This window comes from Aquarana catesbeiana, linkage group LG09, assembly GCF_042186555.1.
Source record: "Aquarana catesbeiana isolate 2022-GZ linkage group LG09, ASM4218655v1, whole genome shotgun sequence".
Taxonomy (NCBI): Eukaryota; Metazoa; Chordata; class Amphibia; order Anura; family Ranidae; genus Aquarana; species Aquarana catesbeiana.
The window spans coordinates 213,285,885-213,309,527 of record NC_133332.1 but is presented as its reverse complement, the minus strand read 5'-3'; the positions used below and the strand labels follow the sequence as shown (position 1 = coordinate 213,309,527).

The 23,643-nt window shown below is 41.1% G+C and overlaps 1 protein-coding gene across 1 annotated transcript in view; it reads left to right on the top strand.

Moving 5' to 3' along the window:
- The window catches only part of ADAMTSL2 (ADAMTS like 2), a 162,765-nt gene extending 139,186 nt beyond the window's left edge, over positions 1-23,579 (top strand). The window contains exons 16-20 of the mRNA XM_073599673.1: positions 8,637-8,792; positions 14,560-14,730; positions 15,828-16,004; positions 20,306-20,450; positions 20,887-23,579. Coding sequence (XP_073455774.1) covers positions 8,637-8,792; positions 14,560-14,730; positions 15,828-16,004; positions 20,306-20,450; positions 20,887-21,005 — 768 coding nt within the window. The 3' untranslated portion in view covers positions 21,006-23,579. The remainder of the gene's footprint in view (positions 1-8,636; positions 8,793-14,559; positions 14,731-15,827; positions 16,005-20,305; positions 20,451-20,886) is intronic.
- Positions 23,580-23,643: the final 64 nt, after the last annotated feature.

The following is a 23,643-nucleotide window of genomic DNA, read 5'->3' as shown; positions in this document are numbered from 1 at the left end:
TATGAGGCCGCTGCTGTACATCATTCTCCGTCACAATCTCCCGGTCCATGTCTATGCTGACGACACCCAGATCTACTTCAAATTATCCAAGAAAGGGGAGGACCAGGTCATGCTGGCCTCCTGCCTGGAGGAAATCCAATCCTGGATGGGTGCCAATTATCTAAAGCTAAATGGCACCAAAACTGAATGCATCATCTTCAGTAACCAGGTGTATTCCAACCAGTTTCCGTCCTGGCCAGAATCTTTCAAACGTTTTCCAATTCCAGCCGCTCAGGTCAAGGACCTGGGCGTCATCTTTCTTAATATCTTTATTTATTCAAACAATTTTCAATTTTAACATTACAACACTTACAATAATAAAAACAATCATGCTAAGAACACATATACTCCATAGATACTGCTTATTTACTGTGATCTAATCCAACACTGGTCGCCTATACTCAAACATCAAACATTCCAACAGTCGGTCCCATCCAATTAGTCATACTATACCATTCGTACCTAACCCAAAAAAAAAAAAGGGGGGGAGGGAAAAGGGGAAGGGAAGGGAGGGGGGGGAATATGGGGTCAAGGATAACAGATATAATCCCAATCCCCACTATACCATATATATTCCCATATCCCTAAGGCCTCCTATGGATCACATAGTAATTCTGCCGAGGCGCTAAATGTTACCCAACGCTTCCAAATATCCGTTGTCTGTTTAATCTGTTTATTGGATCCTTCCTCTCTCACCTTTCTTTCTTCCAGGGTCCGCATCTCCATCATCTCACGCTCCCACTCCACCATGGAGGGTGCATCTGTACATTTCCATTTTCTGGCTATACACGTACGGGCAGCCGTTAGGAAATATTTTAATGGGCCTTTCTTTATACTTTTCATTGATCCAGGGATCATGGATAATACTGCTATTTGTACATCTGGATATATTTCCCTCGCTGTCATGGCCCTGAAGATTTCAAAAATTTTCTGCCAGAATGGAAGGATTTTAGAGCAATAGAACCAAATATGGGACATAGTCCCACGTCTTTCTTGACACCTCCAACACACTTCTTTATTCGTAGGGCTTATCCTATAGAGGTCTACGGGGCACTTATACCATCTAGCTAAAATCTTATAGTTTCTTTCTTGATGTTTAGTTGAAACAGAGAGTTTGTGCGTGACTGCAAAGGCTTTTTCCCATTCCTTCCAGGGGATCTCCATCCCCAATTCCTCTTCCCACTTCTTAATATATGGTAACTCCAACTTCTGGCTGTCTTCAATTAAAATTTTATATACTTTCGATAGCACGTGCGAAGGTCTTTCAGCTTGAATAAAGATTTCTTCAAGCGCCGTTAGAGGTCTAATTATTTCTGCCTCTTTTAACAGGGATATAATATACTTTTGGAATAAGCCATAGTGCAGCCACTCTTTTCTATGTTCCTCCCCCATAGACTCCAGAGGGGGAACCTTATTTCCCACCAGTGTTTCTATAACCCTTGTATTCTCATGACTATACCACTTAAGGAATGATTTTACCCCGAATGAAAGCGGGAATTCTGGGTTGTCAAAGAGAGGGGTCATGGGTCCACTAAAAGTGGAGACATGCCCCGTTTTAATCAGAATATCCCACGCTTTCATTGTTGAGGTCACTAAGAAGGGTGTGTAGCCATGAGGTGAGTTGTATGTCCTTTTAATCCATGGCAGAGATTTCAGTTTCAACCCTGCAATCTCTTCCTCCAGTCCCACCCACTGTTTTTTGTTCCTATTATGGAACCAGTCAACTAGCCTAGTGACCATTACCGCCTTAAGATATACTGCTATGTCAGGGAGGGATAGGCCCCCCTTTGCTTTGATCTTGTTTAGCACTTTTCTACTAATTCTGGGGGTCTTACCTGCCCATACAAATTGTCCCATTATTCTGGAAACCTTTTTAAAAAAACCCAATGCAGGAAACACAGGGATCGTTTGTAATATATACAGTATTTTTGGAAGTATGTCCATTTTTATAATGTTTACCCTACCCAACCATGAGAAGGTACCCCTATTATATTGCTGTAAAGTTTTTGTTATTTTTTGCAACATCGGTACATAGTTATACTCTTCTAATTTCTTTAAATCGGTAGGGATATAAGTGCCCAGATATTTAATAGCATTTTCCTGCCATCTGAAGGGAAAGTCCTTCTTAAGCAGTTCCACCATATTTCTAGACATATTGATATTCATTGCCTCAGATTTATTATAGTTGACTTTAAAATTACTCAAGATGCCAAAACGATTAAATTCCCTTATCAGGTCTGGTAGTGTTATTAACGGGTTTGTGACATACATCAAGATGTCGTCTGCATAGACAGACAGCTTGTATTCTGTGTCCCCCACTCTTATACCTTGTATATCATTATTTGCCCTAATTGCATTTAGTAGATGTTCCATAATTAATATATATAGTATTGGGGACAGTGGGCAGCCCTGTCTGGTTCCATTCGCTATTATTATTTCTCCGGACAAGTTACTATTCGCCCGGATCTTGGCCGTCGGATGTTGATACGAGGTCATTATCTTGTCTATCATTATATTTCCAAGCCCCCACTGTATAAGGGTCTCTTTAAGGAAGCTCCATCCCACCCTGTCAAAGGCTTTTTCAGCATCTATTGCTAACAAGCAGGATGGGATGGAGCCTCTCTGTACATATTCCAATAGAGTGAGCGTTTTCAGGGTATTGTCCCTGGCTTCTCTTCCTTTAACGAATCCCACCTGGTCCAGATGGATATAACGAGGTATTATAGGGGTAAGTCTATTAGCGATGATTTTGGAGTATATTCTGAGATCAAGGTTTGTCAGAGATATCGGCCTATAATTCCCACATAGAGTGTGATCTTTATCCATTTTTGGTATGAGGGTGATATAAGCCTGCATACTCTGAGAACCAAAAGGTACTGCAGTGGAAACTGCGTTAAACGTCTGTTTCATTATAGGCATGAGTTCCGTTTTAAATGTCTTATAGAACCTAGGGGTGAATCCGTCCGGTCCTGGGCTTTTCCCAGGTACTAATGAGTCAATTACTCTTTGTATTTCTTCCATAGAGAAATCACACTCAAGCTGGCTAGACTCTGAGGGTGTTAAAGCCGGGATTGCGGTTTCCTTAATATACTGTTGTATTTTTTGCTGGGCCATCTCAGGGTTGCCATACATCTTCCCATTAGGAATATTATACAGCTCTGTAAAAAATCTTTGAAATTCTTTTAGAATCCCTTTTGGATCATATCTCATGTCTCCATCAACTGACTTTATCTTGGCAATGGGTAGTATGCTGTTTGTGTTTTTTAGGGCCCTTGCCAGTAGTTTACCTGGCTTGTTGCCCTGTTGATAAAATAAGGCCCGATTTTTATCCCTAACATACAGCGTCTTTTCATTCAATAATATTTGCAATTCTGCCTTTAATTCTGTTGCTATCAATAGTGTTTCCCGCGTTAGGTTTTGTTTATGTTGTGTTTCTGCCGTCTCTATTTCTTTAAATAATTGAGTAATTCTACAGCTTTTCTGTTTTTTCAATCTAGACCCATGTTTTATAAACAAGCCTCGCAACACACATTTCAATGCTTCCCATTGTGTTGGCAGTGATGTGATATCTCCAATATGATCAGACGCAAAGTCCGTTATTGCTTTTCTTATTTCTGATACACACATCTCGTCATAAAGCAAATTATCGTTAAGACGCCAGTTACCCCTACTATTCTCCCCCATATGTAGATCTACTTTTAGAAACACGGGTGCATGATCGGACCAAATTGAGTTACCTATTTCTGCCGCGAGGATGGCGTTTATCCCTCTCTGGTTTATTAAGAAGAAATCTATACGGTGATATGATCCGTGCACCTTAGAGTAAAATGTGAAATTCTTCTCAGTTGGGTGCAGTAACCGCCAAATATCCACTAATTGACATTTAGCCAATAAATCCTTAAATTTCCTCTTATCTTTACTACGCTGCACTATTGTCGGTGCTGTGGTGTCAATCCCGCCATCCATAACGAAGTTGAAATCACCCCCCACTATTATTATACCTTCTGCTTTTTCCATAAGCTGATTAATCAGTTGTAAGCCTACTTTGATCTGGTTTTGATTAGGTAAGTATATGTTTATCAAGGTGTATTTTTGGCCATGTATATTAAGCTTAAGTAGTATTGCTCTTCCATCCCTATTGCGCCATTCCTCTAGCACTTGAATTGGAATTGTTCTATGTATTGCGATAGACACCCCTCTCGATTTAGAATACCCGTAGGAATCATGGAACCAAGTGCTATAATATTTATTTCGTAGGTTAGGGATATGATCCGACCGGAAATGCGTCTCCTGAAAGAAAATAATCCCCACCTTCTGTTTGTGAAGAGAATATAGAACCTGTGATCTCTTTGATGACGAGTTGAGACCCCTAATATTATAGGAACAAATATTCATTACTAATCAAGGCTTACGGGGAATGGACCGACAGGGGAAAAAAAAAAAAAAAAGGAAAAAACAAAAGTTAACCCACCCAAAAACTATCCTACCCACCCCTACCCACCACACTCACACCAATTCGTACCTAATTGACTATAAACAGTCTATCTTACTTTAACGTAAGTACCCTATACTAGGGAGAGCGGAGCGTACCCTCGAATTACCGCCCACCAGTCGGTGGCTGCACGCTGAATTTTTGTGTATTATATACCTTTTTAATTCATTACATTTCCCTTTGTCTGATTGGTTCCGCTGGTTACGGGGGAGAACAAACTTTCATAAAGGATAGTAGCTTTCACCAATATCATATATATGTCACTCTATACTATATTTAAGAATATACATACTCTCTTAATGGCCTAAATAAGCCATACCTAAATAAAAAGGGGGGGAGGGGAAAAAAAAAAAGAAAAAAAAAAAAAAGGGGGGGGGGGGGAACCTCCACCTCCCCCATACCCTAGTATCTACACGCATTTAGAACAATGCTATCCGTATACCAAAAACAAACCATTATATCTATTTTGAACTAATAATAGTGCTCAAAATTATAACCAAAACCTATACGTTTTTATATAAAAATCAAGAAAACAAAACACAAAAAAAAAAAAAAAAAAAAAAAAAAAAGGGGGGGGGGGGGTCCCCTTACCTGTCCCCAATCACATACGTACATCATTCAGTGCAAAACCTAAAAACCTAACATTGTGCATAATGTATCAACTTAAATACCATCATCATATCATCATCTGTGCTACTATTAGATATTGAAACCATCCTCAATGCAAAACCTAAAATCAAGAATCTAATTAATGTACCCTCTTATATTAATATACCAAAAAAAAAAAAAGCATCATCTGTGCTACTATTAGATATTGAAACCATCCTCTATGCGAAACCTAAAATCGAGAATCTAATTAATGTACCCTCTTATATTAATATACCAAAAAAAAAAAAACTTTGACTCTAGGGTTGACCCTGCGCTCTAAGGTAAATCGAGTGGTGAGTTCATGCCACTTCTACCTGAGACTCCTGAGGTCGACTTTTCGCTATATCACAGACTCTGACAAGATCGCCATGGTCAATGCCATTATCAGCAGTTGACTGGATTACTGTAATGCTCTGTATCTGGGTTTTCCTGCTTGTACCATGTACAGGCTCCAGTTGATTTAGAATGCTGCAGCAAGGTTACTGACAGGTGTTGGTTGTCGTGACCACATCACTCCATCTCTTAGAGCCCTGCATTGGCTGCCCATTAAAGAACAGGTTCTGTTCAAATCCGCATGTCTTGTCCATAAGGCATTGCATGGACATGGCCCAGAGTAGGAAAGGAAACATTTGTCAAGTATGTACCTACCCGATCCTTGATTGGCAAACTTGCCCATACTAAAGATTCCAAAATTTAAAAAAAAACATGCGGAGGGAGAACGAGTGAAGTACAAGGAGCTGAATTTTGGAACTCCTTGCCTCTGAAACTGAGACTTGAGAATGACTTTTTGAAATTCTGAAAGAAATTGAATACTGTACTTTTTGTACAAGCTTTTGGAGTCACCTAATTTTAATTTGGGTGTGATGGACAGACTCCCTGGCTTTTATTTTGTAAGTTGCCATGCTGGTTCTCTGGTTCTCTTTAAGGTCTTTTAATGTCAATGTCCTTTTGTTTTGCGCATCGAGGCATTTGGGTAAGACTGCGTAGGTTAAGCATTTTAATAAATAAATAAATCATTCAGACATAGGCCAAAATTGTATATTGACTGCACATGCATTAGAACTGGCCATACACCAGCAGATTTCCAACATTCATAAAAAACTCTGTATAAACAATCGTGTAAAAAAAAAATTCTCAGTACATTCGATGACTTAACAAAGTACATTACAAACGTGTTTGCTTTCAACATTCAATATTTGAAATGAATGGAGTTTTCCAAATTAAAACCACATTCACTTAAAAATTTGTAAATTCAGAAAAAAATTTCATGCTGCTTTTTCTAATTTTCTTGTCACTAAGGTAAAAAATTACCATCAATTTGACCCTACTAACTAATAGAAAATCAAACAAACGTTCCTGAAAAGGTGACATTACTTTTAAGAGTGTGTAGTGCTCCTGCTCCTTGATAGCTGCTGGTCTTGTTCCAGCATCCTAGTTTTGGCTGTGATGCATTCTTCCTGCAGGCCTGTCCACTTGCAAAGTGATTGATGTAGCCAGTCTCTGGGTGGAGACCAAACCTGATTTAAGCCAGCCAAGCCTGCAGTCTCACATTTGTGATAGCATTTGTAACACATGCTCCAAGTACCCTGCTTGTCTGCCCTGCTTGCAAGTTTGGATCCCCTTGTTTATGACCTCGGCTTGGAACTCAGACTATTCTCTGAACTCTGCCTGCTTTTTGACTACAGATTTAACCCTGACTATTTTGAACCCTGCCTGCCTTTTACCTGGACTGTCCTTGAACCACTCTGCCTGTCTGCCAACTGCAAGTACTGGTTTGTTGTACTCAATTTGCGCCTGCCCTAGATTGGTAGGCACTATAGCTCTGTGTATAAGTCCTGGGGGCAACTGAGTACTGGTAGGCCTGCTTGCCTCATAGGAAAAGGGGCTGCTATAGGTGAAGAACACAGATGCCAGCTATAGTGCCTGACCGCCTGTGTTAGGGGTAGGTGTGACAATACCAACAAAATTCTAGTATGGACAGCTTAAGAGTCCTTTTATGCAGAAGAGACAAAGTATGTCGGTTCTGCAATAAAAAAAGAAAAAAACTGCCTTTTACTTTGGTCAACCTTAAAAAGGACCTGGCAGGGAAAATATAGGAGCATCCTTTTTTATTGCTGAGCGTGTAGACGGTTATCCTTAAATCCTAAATCTGTGCAACACCTAATTACACTATTGAAATACACATAAGGCAGCTGTTTTACCTTCCAAAGGATTTTTATTCCTGTCCATCCAGTCCTGGTATTTACCCAGCTCTGCCACACAGCATAATCCTGTCTGTTTGGGGAGTGGATCTGATTTTACTCTGCTACAGAAAGGAACACTTACAGGTATTGTCTCTCCCCCAGCCTGTGACTGGACAGTAAAACGAGAAGCAGTGGACTGACAAGCTTATCACTTGGTGATTTTGTTACCAGATCAAATTTTATTGAAAAAATATACATTGAGTGATGCATTATTGAATACAGAGCTAAGTGACTATTATATATGCCCTAGAATTCAGCTTTAACCTGACAAAGAAAGACACAGACCTGAAACAAACATCTTCCTGCTGCAGGTTGCAGGTTTTTCTATTACTTATTTCCACACAGCTGGCAATGGTCATCTGCAAATAAATGAACAGTTACTTTTTATCATCTATGCTCTACCTATGATTTTAGGAACCTGTCTCTTCCCCGGCTAAGAAGTCTGGCGGACCTACTTTATATTCTAAAGTACTTGATCATGAGCCTCTTGCATTGTTTATTATTATTTAAACATCTCCCCAAGCTGATTACATTAGTCTCCTGAATTCATTTCCATGCGGCATGGCAACCTGTTCCTCAGAAGATACCGATGTTCATTCAGCAGGTCAATTATTTTATACTATAGTTTATTCTTAAACCCCGCTAGTTTATAGGATGCAAGCGCTTCATAAGCGTCTTTGATGTCTCATATTTATGCAAAGCTTTGCGTACGTTTGTAGCGCAGTTTTCAAGCTCTTTTAAAATACAATAAATGCATCATAAGATGCAGATATGTCTTATCGGTGTTCGGTATGCAAAATTTATGCTGAGCAGTGTGCAAAGAATGATTTTAAAAGCAGATGATTGTTTTAAAAATGAGGAGAACCCCCAACACAAACGGCAAAGCTGTAAACCTGCTTTGCAGGTACCTGAGGTGGTTCTGGTCCAACTGATATATCCCTCAGTAAAGCAATGTAACTACATGGCACCAGCTCACTGCTTTATAGAAGTAGGGAACTCGGAGTGAGCAGCCATGATGGTTTGCCACAGGCTGCTGTGCAGAACACGAGACCCTTCCAAGGCCAAAGTTGCTTCCTTAAAATTTACAGCACAGATTTCTTCTTCTTCTTATTATTATTATTAATAAAGTTATTATTGTGTATTAGTTATTGTAAGTAGACTACTGATAAGAGCAGTCTGAGAGTTATTTAATCACAATTGCAATTTTTTTCCAGTGTACAGCAAAATGCGGCGAGCAGAGTATTATTACAAGGGATGTGCGCTGTTCAGAAGATGAGAAGCTGTGCGATCCCAACACCAAGCCGCCATTAGAGGAAGAATGTACTGGACCACCATGTGATCGCCAGTGGACTGTGTCAGACTGGGGGCCTGTAAGTATCCCTCTGCATATATTGTGTCCAGCTGTTTAAGAGTGAGGCCTTTTGGGAGGGGCAGAAACACAAACTACTGTTTGAGACTTATCTATTGTGGGAAAGGCAGAGATAGAAACCACTACAGGAAAATCTTAACATTAGAGGGGGGCAGAGACAAAAGTACTGCAGGAAAATCTCACTATTGCTGCTCAGCAACTTCTGTCAAATTGTTACTCCATGTGGAGAATTTAATACTGGTTCTAATATAGACCAGTGAAGTCACTGTTTTCCATATAAATCTATATAAGGTTTATCTTGTGATGTAGGGGGATTGGTGTTGCCCCCAAAATGCGTTGGACGATTATATATAACTTTTTTTTACCAACAATTAAAATGACCTTGAACTCTTTTATCTGATTTCGGTCTGGCTCTTCTCTCTGTATTTCTATGGTTTGGGCTACTGTTGGGTGCCCATCAAGGGAAGCCTTGCTGTGTTTGAGCTTCCTTGCCAGAGCTATTCGTGGGTAATATCGGGATGCAATCTAGTGCAGGGAAACCTCAGCTTTGCCATTGTGATTGAGACACAAACTACTGCAGGAACATTCTAGCCTGCAAATGCATCTCAAAGCTCCTTTGTACATTTACCAGGCTGATCTTATTAGCTGTGCTGAAAAAAGGTAAGTCTGTAGCCTCCCTGATGGTATTCCCGAGTGTGGCTCGGGGTAAATTTCAGCACCATTAGCGGTAACCCCGAGCCACACTCGGGATTACATCTCAGGATCCTGGTGCAGGTTACTTACCTTGTCCCCAGGATCCTGCGATGTCCCCCCGCACTGTCTGCAGGCTCCGTCCTCTGCCCGAAGCCTCTCTGTGCCAGGCTCCGTTCCCTGCGAGCGTTGCGACGCACTGGGGCGGAGCCTGGCGGCAAATTCAAAAAATGTAAAAATCCTAACACATACAGTACTGTAATCTTACAGATTACAGTACTGTATGAAATCATTTCATTTCCCTTTTGTCCCCAGTGCTTTGGCCCATGCCCTGCATGCAGTTTTATATTACATATACTGTTCTTTCTGCCTGGAAACTTGAGATTGTCCATAGCAACCAAAAAGTGTCCCTTTACGTCAAAAGTGTCTTTAGACCAGCTAGAAAACAGCGATAGTAAATTAGAACACTTGCAGAATTGAGCAATAGTGAATCGTGGGGAAATTTATTTTATTATTATTATATTATTCTTTTTTTTAATTATTTATATTTATTTATTATATTATAATTTATGATTTTGGGTTTCAAACTTCATCATACCCGGGATATCTACTAGACTCTTGGTGGACAGATCTAAGTGTGTTATTGCTAAGAATTACAGACCTACAATATAAAACGCCAAATTTCTATGCAAAATAATTGTACCGCTTTGAGACGCAAAAATCTGAAATAGTAACCGGGGAGGTTAATGTATGGATCTTCTAATTTTTTTATTACCGTATTTATCGGCATATAACACGCACTTTTTTCCCCTGAAAATCAGGGGAAAATCGTGGGTGCGTGTTATAGGCCGATCCCCCCCCAATTGTGTGTGATCGGAGCGATCGCGGCAATTGCCGCGATCGCCGCCGACATACACAGCCGTGTGGAAATTCAAATACGGCGCCGAGACTGCAGGGACTCGGCGGAGCGGAGCTACACATAGCCGAGAGTCCTCGGGTTTTCTCGGCGCCGCTTACAGTCCCGCCCATAGGGCGGAACTGGGCGGGACTGTAAGCGACGCCGAGAAAACCCGAGGACTCTCAGCTATGTGTATCAGCGCTCCGCCGAGTCCCTGCAGTCTCGGCGCCATATTTAAATTTACACAGGGCTGTGTATGACGGCAGGGATCGCGGCGATCCCACAAAGCTGCACGGGGGGGCAAGGCTGCACGGGGGGGCAAGGCTGCACTGGGGCAAGGCTGCACGGGGGCAAAGCTGCATGGGGGCAAAGCTGCACTGGGGCAAGGCTGCACTGGAGAAAAGCTGCACTGGAGAAAAGCTGCACTGACATGGCTGCACTGACATTGCTGCACTGACAAGGCTGCACTGACAAGGCTGCACTGGGGCAAAGCTGCACTGACAAGGCTGCAATGGACACTGGGGCAAGGCTGCACTGACAATTCTGCACTGGGGCAAGGCTGCACTGACAAGGCTGCACTGACACTGACAAGGCTGCAGATGGACACCGATAACGCTGCATTGATGGGCATTTTAATGTAAGTTTTTCTTCCTTAAACTTTACTCCTAAAAGTTTTTTTCCTTAAAATTCCCTCCTTAACTTGGGTGCGTGTTATACGCCGGCGCGTGTTATACGCTGATAAATACGGTACTTCCTTATTTTAATAATTTGGTAAAACATGCAGAAACCATTAAATGAGCATTTATTGAATAAATTGTCATTTTGACTGTAATTAAAATTGTCATTTAAGATAAATTAAAAAATTGTAAAGCCAATGTGTGTGTTGTGGGATTTTGGACATCGTTCTTACACAGCTAAAGTTCTTTTAGCCACACTTACTTCAGTTAGATAGAGAAGAAACAAACAGTGATCAAACGGAGGCGCTATCTTCTCCTCCAGCAACAGAGCCTGGCCATTTACCCATCGAGTGAATCACGGCGTACCACCGAGACTCCATTAGCTCCAGACAGCCCATGTTCTCCTCTGGTAAAACCACAGCGACCCATTAAAAGATTTCACAATCTACAAATAATCCAATTATCTTCAAGCGAAATGCAACTCCTTAATCTTTTCTGTGGGCATGTAACCGGCATTGCTAGGCAACAGTTTCCAGAGCAACCTCCTATTTTTAGTGGTAGTTAAAGGGAAACTCCACCATTTTGTCCCAATAAAACAAACAACATAGATGTAAGCCTTGTGCTCAGTTATCATTTTTAAATGTAAAACATCAGAAAATCTCCTCATGCTTTTATCATTTTAACTCTTTACAGGATCTCCAAGGTATAGCTTTCTAAGAGGTATAAATACAATAATAATGTGACCCTTATACTTCTGCGTTATAACCCCCCACTTTGCTGCCAGTACCCAATACAAATGTATTTGCAAAAATTAAAAAGAACAATAAAATAGTGCATTGCTATTCAACCCTACAAAATCAAATGCTTTTATTTATGTGGTATGAACTAACTCAATGCAATTAATCACAAACATATATCATAGCTGTGCAAACAAACTTCTTTTATAAAGTGCTATAAATCAAAGCTTATAAAAGGTGCTTTGGGGTCAATTCACTAATGTTTTCCGCATGCGATAACATGGTCATGTGACTCATTTGCATAAATTATCGCATGCGGTAAACAAAAGTCCAATTCACAAAAAAAATTAAGATTTTGCAATATTTACCGCAAAATGAAAATTAAGCCAGTAAATATCGCCAAAAAAACATGCAGTAAGCTCTTAAGTCCAATTCACAAACGGAACAGAGAGTAAAAAAAAATGTGATATTTATATATTTATCACCAGTGTTTTGCTGGTGGTATCACATGCGGTATTTGTCAGAAACAGAGTGGGGGTCCCCCCAATAGCTCGTTGCTAAGGAACGGGCCCGGAAGTTGGCCGCCACGTCTTTAATAACTGATGATTCAGCAGTTGTAAAGAAAACATGGCAATTAAAGATTATGAAAGAAAAATGCGTGTGGTCCCCCCCTTCGGGTCTGGTATGGATTTCAAGGGAACCCCATGCCAAAATGTAAAAAAAAAAAACGCCCCCCCCCCCAAAAAAATCCATACCAGACCTTTATCCGAGCCTGCAGCCTGGCAGGTCAGGAAAGGGAGGGGACCAGCGAGCAACCACCGGCCACCCCCCTCCTGAACCATACCAGGCCACATGCCCTCAACATGGGGGGGGGTGCTTTGGGGCGGGGAGCTCTGTCCCTCCACCCCAAAGCTCCTTGTCCCCATGTTGATTGGGACAAGGGCCTCTTCCCCACAACCCTGGGTGGTGGTTGTGGGGGTCTGTGAGCTGCCCCAGCATGCTCCTGGTCGATGACGTCACAAGGGCATGTGGCCTGGTATGGCTGTTTGCTCATCCCCTCCCTTCCCTGACCTGCCAGGCTGCATGCTTGGATAAGGGTCTGGTATTAATTTTAGGGGAGACCCCACGCCGTTTAAAAAAAAAAAAAATGATGCTGTTTTTTTGTCATAATTTTTAACTGCCGGCATGTTTTCAATACATTCAGCTGATGAGTCATCTGTTGTTAAGGACGCGGCAGGCGGATTTCCAGCCCGTTTCTTAGCAACCAGCTCAATGCAATAAATTACTGTGTGAAAATATGCAGTAATTTACTGCACAATTCTTAGAGAATTGAACATTTTCACTATTGTTTCTGCATGTGTTATTTTACTGCATTTTTTCAGCGCTATTTAACGCTTAGTGAATTGAACCCTTTGTGTGCTCCACACAATTGTGCAAATAAAGTATTTCTTCACAGTTATAGAAAAGTCTTACTTCAAAGTGTGAATAGCTCCAATAGCAACTAAAGTAAAACCATGTTCAAAATTCACCCTTCAGTGATCATTCTCAAAGAATCCTCCTCTATAATGGACCTCATATAGGATACAAGGTTAAGCAGTGCTTCAGTACTTAGAGGAATGTATCCCCATACAGTATGATTCAGATTGCATATAAATCTTCATCATCATCTTGGCATCAGGCATCTCTTAAAGCAAACACACAAGAACAGCCCCTATTGCTTTCAATTTAAATAAACTTTTCTAACTTTTTAAAAATAAGTGCACTATAACAGGGCTTTTTTTCAGCTGAAACTTGGTGGAACTCCACCATCAGGTTCATCCCACTCCCAGCATGACGACTTTACTCTACAGACTCTGCACTTAGGTAATGTAACACATGGGGTACACAAAGCACCTTTAAAGCTCTGGTTTTGAGCACTTTATAAAAGAAGTTTGTTAGTACTTTAAAGATCCTATTTATTTATATATGGTATGTATAATGTGCATGTGTGTGTATATATATATATATATATATATATATATATATTTATTTAAAGTGAAACTAAAGTCCCCAGTATACTCACCACCACATTCCAGTCATGCTGTGGTTACATCCCTCACTGGCCATTTTTATGTTCTCCCAAGGTATTCGGCCTCTTGATTGGCTGGAGGGGGATAATCTAATTCTGCGCATGCGCATGGGAGTTAGTCATTCCAGCACCGCCAAAGTGTGCCAAGCATGCACGCTGAGCTGCACATGCACAGCTCACTGTACATTCGGTAGAAAACTGCAAGCAGGCAGTTAAGTTTTTATTATTGCAGAAGAGACATAGTATGTCTCTTCTGCAATAAAAACATTTGCAGTTTTCTAAAAGTTAGGTTTAGTTCTACTTTTATGTTGTAGTATAGGGTGGAATATGGCTGCACTATATTTTGAGACTGTTTTGAGGCTGCTGTGACCTGCAGTGTGCATCACTGGCAGGAACTAAGGCTAAAATGAAAACAACTGACTCTCTTTATCTCAACAGTTTTTGAGCAGGGAGGTAGAGTGCACTGCATTATACACAGATAGCCACTAGAGGGACAATTCTTCTAATGAAATACACTCATGGAAATATGAAACAGCAAATATAAAAATGATAGTTACCTTTCAGTATGTATATATATCTTATATAGTGTGTGTGTGTGTGTGGATTGTATGCAAGTATGGCCAGTGCAAGACCGATATATGGATATGATATACAATGTATATGAGACTTACACTTCTCCACCTATCTTATTACCACAGTGCAGTGGATCCTGCGGCCAGGGGAAGATGATCCGACATGTCTACTGCAAAACCAGCGATGGAAGAGTGGTTCCGGAGTCACAGTGCAACCTCGAGACCAAGCCCCTAGCTATTCATCCCTGCGGAGACAAGAACTGTCCCTCGCAATGGCTAAGCCAGGACTGGGAGCGGGTAAGGCACGGCACATACTCTCCAGAACTCCCAATACGTTAGCTATGTGCACACTGCACATTTTACTTCAGTTTCTAGTTAGCCAGGTTTTTACTCCAATAATCTAGCTGGATAACTAAAGGAGCTTTCTAACTATCTTGAACTTTTGATAAATCAAAGATAATGGTGCAAGATCCAGCCATAAACTGTAACTGAAACCCTTCCACTCCTCCACTGTGTTGGCCCACATATTGCCAGGAAGCTTCTAAAAAAAACAGTAGTTTCCTCTGTCCTGTAAGCCTGCTACTAAACAGCAGGTGAAACTTGTTAAACATGTTATCTCCCACACACAGATAATAAATTAATTTTGCTGGCCATAATTGACCTTTAGAATCAGACACTGGCTCTCTGGGTTAAGACTCAATTTGTATATTACTTATATACCTTACAATTCAGCTTTACATAGGCTGCACAGCAGCTGTTGAGTTAGCATTGTGTTTTTGAATCCATTCTTGTCATAAAGGCTGACAATCCACGTTTGGCCTACCAATACCCCAAAAAGCAACAGTACAGTTTGTCTTCTGGGTATAGGATAGCATGAGACCAGTTGCAGACTATTTTCCCGCCTAAAGCATTCCTGTGCTTTGCTAATGCAGGACAAAGCACCAATTCACTTGAATGCACCCACTCATCTTCCCTTCCTTACCTCACCATTGCTCTGTGGTGACGAGGAGAAGAAGCCCTGTGTCAGCTCAGAGTCACAAGCTAATACAAGTCTGAAGACTCTCTCCTCACTTTCACATGACAGCACTAAATGATTGAGCAGCCAATTACAAAGCACCAGCGCTGTCACATGAGTAGAAAGTGAGTGAGTCACCTGCTCTCCTATACCTGGAAGTACTGTGGGTGTCACTTCATTTACCACGTAAACAGAGCTGTGGAGGGTCAGCATTTAAATGAACATGTGGGGGCTTTGTCTTCCATTGGAACTTCAAAGTCTTTTTTCCTAATGATAAGATTTTCTTATGCTAGCTTTACATACAAAGGGAAAGTCCCCCTTCATCATTAATTCTAATAACACACACAACATTTTTTATTCTCTCTTCTGATCCCTACAGTGTAACACGACCTGTGGCAGGGGGTCCAAGCAGCGAGTTGTCCAGTGCCTGGAGGTGGCCAACGGCAAAGTGAAAACTCGCAATCCATCAGACTGTGACGCTGCCAAAAAGCCAGCAGAGGAGAGCACCTGCTTCGAGCGGCCGTGTTTCAAGTGGTACACCACCCCTTGGTCTGAGGTAGGAAACTCTGACCTTTCCTACCCTGAGGCAAAAACGCGTTCAGGTCACACGCACATCTCTAGGACCTAGGTGTACACACTGGTCCCTCGGCTGCCAAAAGATGATTAGATTTGGTCTGTTGGTGCCAGTTAAAGATTTACTGCATAACCAGTGCCTAGCCAGGCCTCCACATGGGAGACTTCAGCTGCCAAAACCCAGACACCGTGCTGCTTGTATTTTGGGATGTGCTCTTAACCACTTATGATTTGTGTTGTTTGTATAATTGTTTCAAAATTACAAAAAGCCTCTAAAAAAGCATCATTTTCATTTACAGTAGTTTATGAAATCATCAAATGTAGCTAGCTAATAAGGTTTTCTCTTTTCAGTGAAATGGGAGCGCTTATATGCTGCCCAGTACCTGACACCCTCAGTAATTTGGTTCCTGTGACCTCCTCTTTCCACTTCATCCTGCTGCTTGACAGCACACCTTACAGAAAGCTATACGGGGAAGGTTTTTTATTCCAAAGGCTGGGTCTTTATTTTCCTGGTTTGATTTGGGTTAGCTGGTATGTCCATGGAAAAGGTCTCTTTTTTTTTTTCTTTTTTTGCATTGTGTTTGACTTACAGAATTGTACCAGCTGTAGGGAACTGCAAGCCTTGGCTGGCTCTGCCTTCTTCCTGCTGGAAATTTTAGTTCATCAATAGATGTTGAAGGGTTGTAGTTGGCGCAGAATCTGAAAAATAGTTTCTACAAAGCGGATTCAGGCACGAAGCAGCCAAGGAACAATTCAGTCTATAGTGTGGACATGTATGGTGCCTGTAGTTGCTCTTTTGTACTGTGGGTGAGGAGAGACAGAGGCCATCGCTGCTGCAAGTCTAGTCACACTACACCATTGAACCAAAATCCACAGTACATTCCAGCTTGGGGGGATTCTAGCCTGCAGGCGGGTCATTTTGTGGCTCTGCAGAAAACATTTTAGAAAAAGAACACTAATAATGTATATAGTCTACAATATATGAACACAAAGTACTTGCTTTATTATAGGTATGCACTGTTTCCAATATCCTTGATTTTTTAAGGAATTTGGTCTTTCTAAAGCAGGAGTCAGCAACCAGTAGATCACCGACAGGTAACTGATAGATCACGGTCTGGGCTTGCTGACCCACCATTCCAGAGCTTTAGAGTGCAATGCAGAAGGACTACTTGTAAAGTTGGAGCTGTAGTAGGAAGCAAGAGCAATATAAGCCGATGCCTCCTCTGTAGTCCTGTGTACACATGCCGCAGCAGGAGTTATACATCCTGTCATGGTTGGTGGGTGTAGCACCTGCCAAGCATGACCCATTCAAGTGAATGAGGCCATTCTGCAATTGCCCTGCAAAATAAAAGTGTGTATAAGGGCGCTCTCAGTGACAAACCAAGCAGATATCAGTCTATGCACTTTCGGCAGCACTTGAAGAGAGAAGCAAACTCTGGAAGTAAAATGAAAAGAAAAAAGGCGCCTCTAAGTGCAGAAGTAAAACTTTATATTTCCTAAAAGGGTTAAAAACACTTACAAAAGGGTGGATGGGTAGAAGCACATCATATTAGCTGGTTGCTGGTCCCTTCCTGCTGACATCACTTCCTCGATTCGGCTTCCATGCTGTCTCAGACAGCCTAGCTGTCTTTCCAGTATCCAGGAGAATTGTGGCTTTCATCTGTCGGCCACTTCAGAATATGCTACCATAGAATTAAACCTCTGGATATCACTGAGACTCCTTGGGACTACCAGAACGCCGGACCACCTGCCATATTACTAATATGATATGCTTCTACCCATCCACCCTTTTGTAAGTGTTTTTAACCCTTTTTGGAAACAAAGTTTTACTTCTGCACTTAGAGGTGCCTTTTTTGCAACCTCGTGCAGTACAGGAATTTAAGGGGTTAAAGCAGGCAGCGTTGTGTTACTTTTTCACCACCTGCTTCAATCCCTTGGACCCCAAAGAAGCATGCAGTTGCGGGGCACTATTTACTTAAGTGGGTCGTGATTGGCAGGTGGTAGCACCCACCAAAAGCAACAGTGGGCTTAATTTCTACTGCGGCATGTTTACACCTTTGGCTGCTGCCACAACAGCTAAAGGAGGTAGGGATTGGGGGTGGTAAACTCAACCGCAGGGTTTTACCACCCCCCAACTATAGTGTGAATGAGCCCTAAGGGTGCTGCTGCGGAATGCAAATAAGGGCTCATTCACAACTGCATCAGGCACTGCTGCTCCTCTGAAAAGCGATCTGTGTGTGTGTTTGCAAGGTGGTGACGAGGCGATATGTTGCCTCCTCACCACCTTATTTAAACCCATGATTGCCATGAAATGCATGAGATTGTGATACGATAATATGGCAATCAAGTGTGCAGAGGCGACACTGGGCAACACTGTGCCCCATGATCTTTGACTTCTCCCATGTTGTTTAGGTAGATCTCCATCTCCTTAAGGTTGCCTACCCCTGTTCTAATGCCGCGTACACACGGTCAGATTTGCCAAAGGGACAAGCTCCGTCAGCATTTCTGACGGAAGAATCTAGAGCATGTTCTCTATGTCCGTCGGAAATGCCGACAGAAAAAGTCCGATGGGGCATACACACGGTCGGATTATCCAACCAAAAGCTCCCATTGGACTTTTTCTGTCGGAAATTCCGAATGTGTGTACGCGGCATAAAGATTTCTCTTTTATATAAATGTGAACGCTGTTTGATTATTGTACAACCTCAGTTCCAAAAAAGTTGAGACATTGTGTAAAATCTACATAAAACAGGATGTAAAGGTTTGCAAATCTCATAATCCCATATTTTATTCACAATAGAAAATAAAAAACATATCAAATGTGACCCAGGACTGTTGAGCTGTTAGAATCCTATATCAGTGAAGAATGGAATAACAGTCCTCTCCCAAAACTCCAGCAACTGGTCTCCTCAGTTCCCAGACATTTACAGAGTGTTGTTAAAAAAGAGAGGATGCTACACCATGGTAATAAACATGGCCCTGCCCCAACTTTTTTGAGACGTGTTGCTGCCATCAATTTCAAAATTACCTTATTTTTCTCTTAAAATGGTCATTTTTCTCAGTTTAAACATTTGATGTTTTCTATTGTGATTTCAATATGGGTTTATAAGATTTGCAAATTATTGCATTCTGTTTTTATTTGTATTTTACACAGGGTCCCAACATTTTTGGAATTGGGGTTGTAACTACTGTTTTGTTACTGTGCATTCATGTTTCAAAACCTTGTCTTGTGTACAGTTTGCAGGTATTTATGTACAAGGAAGCTGTCATAATTGCTCATTATATTACATTAGCTGCCTCCATTTACACTCAGTTGGCCAAAGAAAGTGTCTGTATCACAGCAGACTTATGCCGCGTACACACGAGAAATGTTCGATGGGAGCTTGTTGTCGGAAAAGTGTAGGCTCCATCGTACATTTTCGACAAACAAAATTTGAGATCTGTATCTCAAATTTTCCGACAACAAAATCCGTTGTCGAAAATTCCAATCGTGTGTACACAATTCAGACGCACAAAATTCACGCATGCTCGGAATCAAGCAGAAGAGCTGCACTGGCTATTGAACTTCATTTTTCTCGGCTTGTCGTATATGTTGTACGTCACCGCGTTCCTGACGTTTGGAATTTCCAACAAGATTTGTGCGACTGTGTGTATGCAAGACAAGTTTGAGCCAACATCCGTCAGAAAAAAATCTATGGATTTTGTTGTTGGAATGTGCAATCGTGTGTACGTGGCATAATAGTCCTGCATTAAGGGAGAGGAACACATATGCACAATAAGGCTTGGCACACATGGCCATTTTTTTTCTAGTGCAATTGAGTGACTAAAATTGATTCATTGCTATTGAGTGCTAAAATATAGTATCAATTGGTCACACTATTTCAGAAACTTTTGCTACCATTAGCAGCAGATTGCAAGTACACACTACACTCCATTGTTCCCTATGTGTAACAATAGCTCAATAGCTAGTTGATCATGAAGGATAATCATGGGTGATGATCACTCTAGCAAGAGCTGCCCATATGCGCCCAGCCTTACTGTGCAGCACTATTAGGCAGGAAGAAATGCTTGCATATGTAATGATCAAATTTGGCTTCCCCCCTCTCTCATCTACCACACAGATATAATTTATTACTTTGAAGATCACATTCACATGCATAAAAAATTAAAACAATTAAAATGTGTTTTTCTTCCAAATATTAAGCTCCAGATTTCCAGTGTCAGTAAATAACTATGTTGTAAAACTAAAGTATTACTGCTTACTGTATACCTGTGGCATTACAGTGCAGCAAAACATGTGGAGTTGGAGTCCGGATGCGGGATGTGAAGTGCTTCCAAGGAAGAGACATCGTTCGTGGATGCGATCTGCTGGTTAAACCAGTTGGGAAGCAGACGTGCGACTTGCAGCCTTGTCCAACAGATCCTCCAGGTAAGAATAAGCTCTGACACTAGATGGCAGCAGCAAGTAACTATTACTAGACAATCTGCTCTTTCAGCTCTAAGAACTTATTAAAGGGGACCTGTCACACACAAACAAAATGGAACTGCTAGCTTTTTTTTTACTATATCAGTGACAACACTGAGACTCAGCACAATTTCTAGTCTCTGTCCCTGCTGGAGGAGTGTTTACCACCCACATACAACTTTAGTCAGCATCCAGTTATACAATTTCCAGTAATTTTTTGGGTGGTGGGAGGATATAGAAGTCCTAGAGGAGACCAACACAAACATGGGGAGAACATCCAAATTTTATTTTCATATTGTCTAATGTTAACACTGTAAGTGCTAAGTACATGAATAGATAAGATATTGGAGCTGTGCGTATTGTACTCTAATCTGCCCTCTTCTCTTTGCTCTTTTTACAGATGACAGCTGCCAGGACCAGGCTGGCACTAACTGTGGCCTGGCCATCAAAGTAAACCTGTGCAGTCACTGGTATTATAGTAAAGCTTGCTGCAGGTCATGCCGTTCTGCGCACTCCTAGGGAGTGGCTGTGGACACATGAACACCACACTCTGCAGGAAAAAACCATTGTCAACCCATGGATATAATAACTCCAGAGCATACTGAACTACATAATGCAAAACACTAAAGGTCAGCTCTAGCCAAAGAGTTGCATACATAACTATCTAATATATACTGTATATATACACAGACATACATGAAATGTCTACAACCTGTCAAAAGATTGTAAGGTAATACAGGTACCCCCCTCTACTTTCTTTACTACACGCCTGTACAGCAAGCACAGCATAAGGAGGACAACCAGCACCAAGTACATGTGCATTGAGCACTAAGCATCCCCATATTCCTCTAAGTGGACTTTACTAAGTGGGGAAGTGTTAGATACAGGCTCTAAAATGTATTCCACTCTTCCTATGCAGCCATGTAATGCAGCAGGGGTGTGGGGGTGCCGATAAACTGTGTATTTATTTCCAATCTGTGGTCAGGTAAAACATTTCTTGTATTAGTCTATCAGTTATGTATGTTGCTGTTTGCACTGGAGGTGCCCTTTAATCAGAATAACCCAAATTCAACCAATGGTTGGTTTCCTCTTGTTTTGGGTAGTAATAATGACAGTGGAAATACCTCCATCACATGCAAGTAATCCACAGATTTCATTCCTGATGGAAGAAGGAAAAACGTTGCAATTTACTTACCAAACCTAGTTCCTATTATCGATTTGGTCGCTCCACACTTTGTAGCTTGTCACATTGTTTCTCCATAAAGGGTTTTTACCTTAAACGTCACACAAAAAGAGTTCAATTGGCTTCCATTCTGCAGAGTTTAAACTATGCTGCTTTTTTTTCCACCTCTGTCTTTTTTTAATTTAAGACATCCTGTGTAATTTTATTAGACCTTTGGAGCTTCTGCTATGGCAGTCCTGAGTCAGGGCGCCTTGACATCCTGGGAAGGAAAGGCCGGCTGTAGCCATAAGTGCCAGCCTCACCCAGTTCAATATTTAACGCATTCCCGGTGTGGAAAACAGATACAACTGTAATATGAAGGTGTATACTTTTCCAGTGCTGTATCCATACATTATTATAATGAACACTATGAGCTGTACAGAATATCTTTATTATAGAGAAATAAAGCAAAGAGCTTAAACCAATGGAATGTATCAAGGGGGCAAAATGGGCATTGAATAGTTGTCATGGAAACTCTTATTTATAAGTAAAACATATACTAGCTGTTCCTTTAGGATCGTTATTTTGCTATTAAGGGGAGGGGCACATTTTTCTTGGCCTTGAATTACCAATCTACTGTGAGTATCATGTCATTGCAGAGGTGGAAGTGCTTAGGTAATTTATTCAGAGATGACAGCACTTTTCCTCCAATGAATGAAGCAGGCTTGCAAATAGAAACTTTTCCCTTTCACTTAAATAGGGACATTTACTGTTTGTCATAAACAATACCTCTATTTTCCACTGGAACACTGGGGGACATACATAGAAATTGGATGACTATCTGCAGGTTACAAAAAATCAGCAATTTTCCTAATTCACCTACCTGACAAAACAATAAAACCTACACAACTGAGCATTAGGCTTGCCAAAAATTGGAAGATGTCTCCCAGAAGGTGATGGGTGGGGGAAACAGCCAACAAGCTGGAAAGACTGCTAAGCGTTAATGAATGTTTCCACTACTTATTATCGCCCCCGTAGATTGGGCCTTTTCCATGGCAGACAAATAAGGATCTTCGCCAGCACACCTTGGCATAGTGCTAATCTTGTCTTTTATTCACATGAAGCCACAGGCCTAACAGTACGTGAATAAAGGACAAGATTATCACTATACCAGGTATGCTGGTAAAGATCCTGATTTTTCTATAATTGCATAGTGACGCCATCCACCAATTCACTACAGCATCCTACATGAACTGTAGGCAAGCCTGTATGGTGTGCGATGGACACAATACAACTTCTCTGTCTTTTGGAAGGGCCTAGAGACAGCCGAGGAAAATACAAAAAAAGAACTCAGAATTCTGAGATAAAATCTGTGAGTTCTAAAATAAATCAACATTTTGGAATATCTCAGCTCTTTGAATTATTGCAAAATTCTGAATTACAGTATTTCAGTGGTATCTCCTTTCTAGAACAAATATTACAATTTTCTATTGCTGTATTATATACTTTGGGGAAGCACAAAATTCACATAAATTAAAGCGTCTTTCGACTGGGACTAGTTTCATAAATGTCACTCAAAGCTTATCAACTGCCACCTTTTAAATGGGGGGGTAATAGAGGACTTGCAAAATTGTAACTTTTTTTTTTTACCTGAACAATGTTCAGTCCCAATACACTGTATTGTTTGCCCTTCTTTAAATGTTCCATGTTTAGTTCACGTCTCCACTTTCCCTCCATGATGCATTGTCCCTGGTGACTCAGAAGAACTTAGAAGTGATTGTTAGCATTTACAGGACCTGCACTCTGTAACTCTGCAGAGCAAGCTTTCATGATATAATATATTTGTCTATAAATAAATCACTTAAAGCACATATAATCATGGTTTGTTTGTAACTTCCATGTACATTGTAATAAAACATTGATATTTATAACATCCTACTTTTATATTTGTTTCCTTGGCACGGATGTACTATTGTTACCGACTCAAGTTTTATC